The sequence below is a fragment of the Acanthisitta chloris genome, unplaced genomic scaffold, assembly GCF_000695815.1.
Source record: "Acanthisitta chloris isolate BGI_N310 unplaced genomic scaffold, ASM69581v1 scaffold21264, whole genome shotgun sequence".
Lineage (NCBI taxonomy): Eukaryota > Metazoa > Chordata > Aves > Passeriformes > Acanthisittidae > Acanthisitta > Acanthisitta chloris.
The window spans coordinates 5106-8431 of NW_008671253.1; the positions used below are offsets into that span (position 1 = coordinate 5106).

General features: G+C 57.6%; 1 protein-coding gene across 1 annotated transcript in view; it reads right to left on the minus strand.

Annotated features, from left to right (window-relative positions):
- LOC103801617 (sialoadhesin-like) overlaps positions 1-2441 on the minus strand; it is a gene marked incomplete at both ends in the record, with an annotated part of 6990 nt that extends 4549 nt beyond the window's left edge. Inside the window, 3 exons of the mRNA XM_009074035.1 lie at positions 32-143; positions 646-942; positions 2082-2441. Coding sequence (XP_009072283.1) covers positions 32-143; positions 646-942; positions 2082-2441 — 769 coding nt within the window. The remainder of the gene's footprint in view (positions 1-31; positions 144-645; positions 943-2081) is intronic.
- Positions 2442-3326: the final 885 nt, after the last annotated feature.

A 3326-nucleotide genomic window follows, 5' to 3' on the forward strand; every position in this document is an offset into this window, starting at 1 on the left:
CATGGCCACCCCATCCGTGAGCCAGTGTTACCCCGAGACGGGGGGGTGGCTGCTGGCCACCTCGCAGGTCAGGGACACCGTGTCCCCCACGCGGATGTTCTGTGCGGAGGGGCTGACCAGCACCTGCAGCTCCTTTGGCGAGTCTGTGGGGAGGACACACGGACACGGAGGGTGGGGGAGAGGGTGGGCAGGACCCAGGGGAACTCTGAGGGGTCTGTGACCGGGGGGCAGCACCCTGGGGAAGTCCTGGGGGGGTCTGTGAGGGTGGCCAGGACCCACAGCCCTGGGGGGGTCTGTGAGGATGGGTAGGGCTCACAGCCCTGGGGTGGTCTGTGAGGAGGGGTAGGACCCAGGACATGCTGCCACAGCCCTAGGGGTGTCTGGTGCAGGGAAAAAGGGAGCTGGAAAGGGGGACAAAGACATCTGTGAGTGTCAGGAGGTGCCACAGGGATGCAATGTGGCATCTATGGACCAACACGGCCATGGAGAGCTGTGGGGGACAGGAGAGGGAGGGAGAAGCAGGAGGAAACAGTTCTGGCTTGGTTTGAGGAGCTCCAGGAAGGAGGTGGGTGGCAGGAGGAAGACGTGGGTGCTGTGCCCATGGCAGAGGTGCCCCTGTGCCCCCTCCTGAGCCACCCCACGTACGTCTCACCCGCAGCACCAACTCTCTGGTTGCCTTCTTGGAGCCAAAAGAAAGCTCACACAGCAACTTCTTGGAGTGGTCCCTCCAGGATAAGGTGGTGTTGAGGGTCAGATTGTGGCTGACCATGCTGGTATCCAGCTGGACTGTGCTGGACACTGTGGACACCTGAGGGTTGTAGCCCTCCCAGTGCAGGACGATGTCACCCCACGGGCACACATAGGGTGTGGAGCACTCCAAGATGGACTTTTGCCCCTCGGTTTGGTCCTCAGTGGGGGCAACACTTGGGCTGTCCAAGTCCTCTGGGATGGAGAGAAAATTTGTAAGTAAAAGATCAGGAAGTTAGGATATGACACCAAATTGGGTGGGAGTGGATCTGCCTGAGGGTAGGAAAGCTCTACAGAGACCTGGACCAACTCATCAATGGACTGATCTGGACCAAATCATCAAAGGGCTGACCTGGACAGACTCATCAATGGGCTGAGGACACCTGCGTGAGGGTCAATAGGGCCAAGTGCTGGTCCTGCACTAGGGTCACAACAACCCCATGCAGCTCCAGGCTGGGGAAGGAGTGGCTGGAGAGGTGCTTGTCACAAAGGGACTTGGCAGTGCTGGTGGCAGTGGCTCCATGGGAGTCACAGTGTGGTGAGGTAGCCAAGAAGGCCAATGGCATCTTGGCCTGGATCAAGCACAGTGTGACAGCAGGACCAGGGCAGTGATCATCCCCCTGGACTTGGCACTGGTGAAGTCACACCTGAGGGCTGTGTCCAGTTTTGGGCCCCTCACTTGGAAAAGGACATCAAGGCACTGGAGAGTGTCCAGAGAAAGGCAACAAGGCTCACAAAAGCTGTAGAACACGTGTGCAATGAGGCCCATCAAAGGCCTAGAACACATATCCAATGAGGTTCATAAAAAATGTAAAATACATGCCCTAGGAGGCTCAGAAAAGGCCTAGAACATGTCCTAGAAGGCTCATCACAGGTCTAGAACACATCTGATGAGGCTCATCAAAGGTCCAGAACACATGAGGAATGGCTGAAAGAACTGGGTTTGTTCAGCCTTGGGAAGAGGTTCAGGGGTGACCTCTAGTTGTAGAGGGGCTCTCTACAACTAACTGAAAGGGTTGTGGAGAGGTAGGAGATGGTCTCTCCTGTCATGGTTGCAGGGAGAGGACTAGAGGGAATGGCCATGGTCAGGCATGGGAATAGGGAATTGCCCATGGAGGTGATGGAGTCACCATTCCTGGAGGTGTTTCAGAGGTGACTGGACATAGTGCTGGAGACATGGGTTAAGGTTTAGGCGTTACAGCTGTGACAGTTCTTGGACTTGATGATCTTAGAGGTTTCCTCCAACCTTGCTGATCCTGTGAGAGCAGAGGGTTGGGACATCCCTATGGAGCAAGAAGGAAGGGGAGTAAGGGTGGTCTGGGTGCTGTACCCACCGGAGATGCTCAGCACCACATCCTGTGCTGCCAACCAGCGGTCGTCCCTGACGATCTCGAAGCGGAAGCGATAGGGCCCACTGTCCCCTGATGTCACCTCCCGCAGCAGCAGGGTGCAGTTGAGGGCCAAGGGGTCCCCCAGCATCTGGGTGCGCCCCCTGAAGTGTCCATCCACCTCCTGGGGGGCAGTGGAGTGGTACACCAGAGTCTTCCTGGAGTCATAGTCCTTGTACCAGATGGCCACAATGCCACCAGTGGTATCCGCACCGGAGGGGTAGCTCAGGGTGCAGGGGATGACCATGCAGGACCCACTGATGCCATGCAGGGACTGGGGGTAGGAAACCCCCCAGGAGCTGAGAGCTGTGCCAGGGAAATGGGGGTCAGGAGGCCACACATGCTCAGGGGGTTCCTGGTTACCCCTAGGACATGCCAGGGTCAGGTCACCTCTGAGGTGTCCAAGCAGGAGCTCAGAGAGTAGGGAGTGTGGATGGGGATGGGATAAGACCCCCAGGAGGGAATTTAAGGTTGAGAAGGGGGAGATGCTAGGGAAAATCTGGGTCAGGGTGCCACACATGGCCAGGGGGTCTGTCACCCATCCCTGTCTGTCCTCCTGTTCCCCCTTCCCTGCTCTATCCCAGTCCCATCCCTGGCTGTTCCCCCATCACCCCACCCCTGCCCCATCCATGCCCATCAGGAGGAGTGGACATCTGTGTGGACATAATAAAGCCCATGGAGACCCAGACCCAACCTTGGGATTCCCCCAAACTCCTGCCCAGATCCCGCTGCCTCCCATGCCAGGGGACTGTCCCATGCCAGGGCACCTCTGGTGTCACCATACCTGGTGGGACAAGGCTGGCCAGGAGCAGGAGGCAGCACATAGTAATTAAGGGTTGGGTTGTCTTGCTTTCACAGCTCAAAAGAAGGAGGGTGGGTGTCAGGCACAGAGGACCCTGAGGAGAAGGAGAGGTGGCCAAGAGCCTTGAAACCTGTGTGTGTCACCAGGATGCTGATCTCTGTGGGATCAATCCCATATCAGTGGCATTAGCACAGTCTCCAGTGGAGCATGAGGGGGTTGAGGGTGTCCCACAGCACCCTCCGAGCCCCCTTCCCCCGAGTGCTCAGAGGGGTTTAAGGAGCTGCTCCAGGTTTGACAGTGAGGGAAGGAGGTTAGGGGGGTTATTCCTGTGCATCCATGGGGTGTGAGAAGGGGAGGAAGGAAAATTCTGACACAGTACGTGTGGGGCT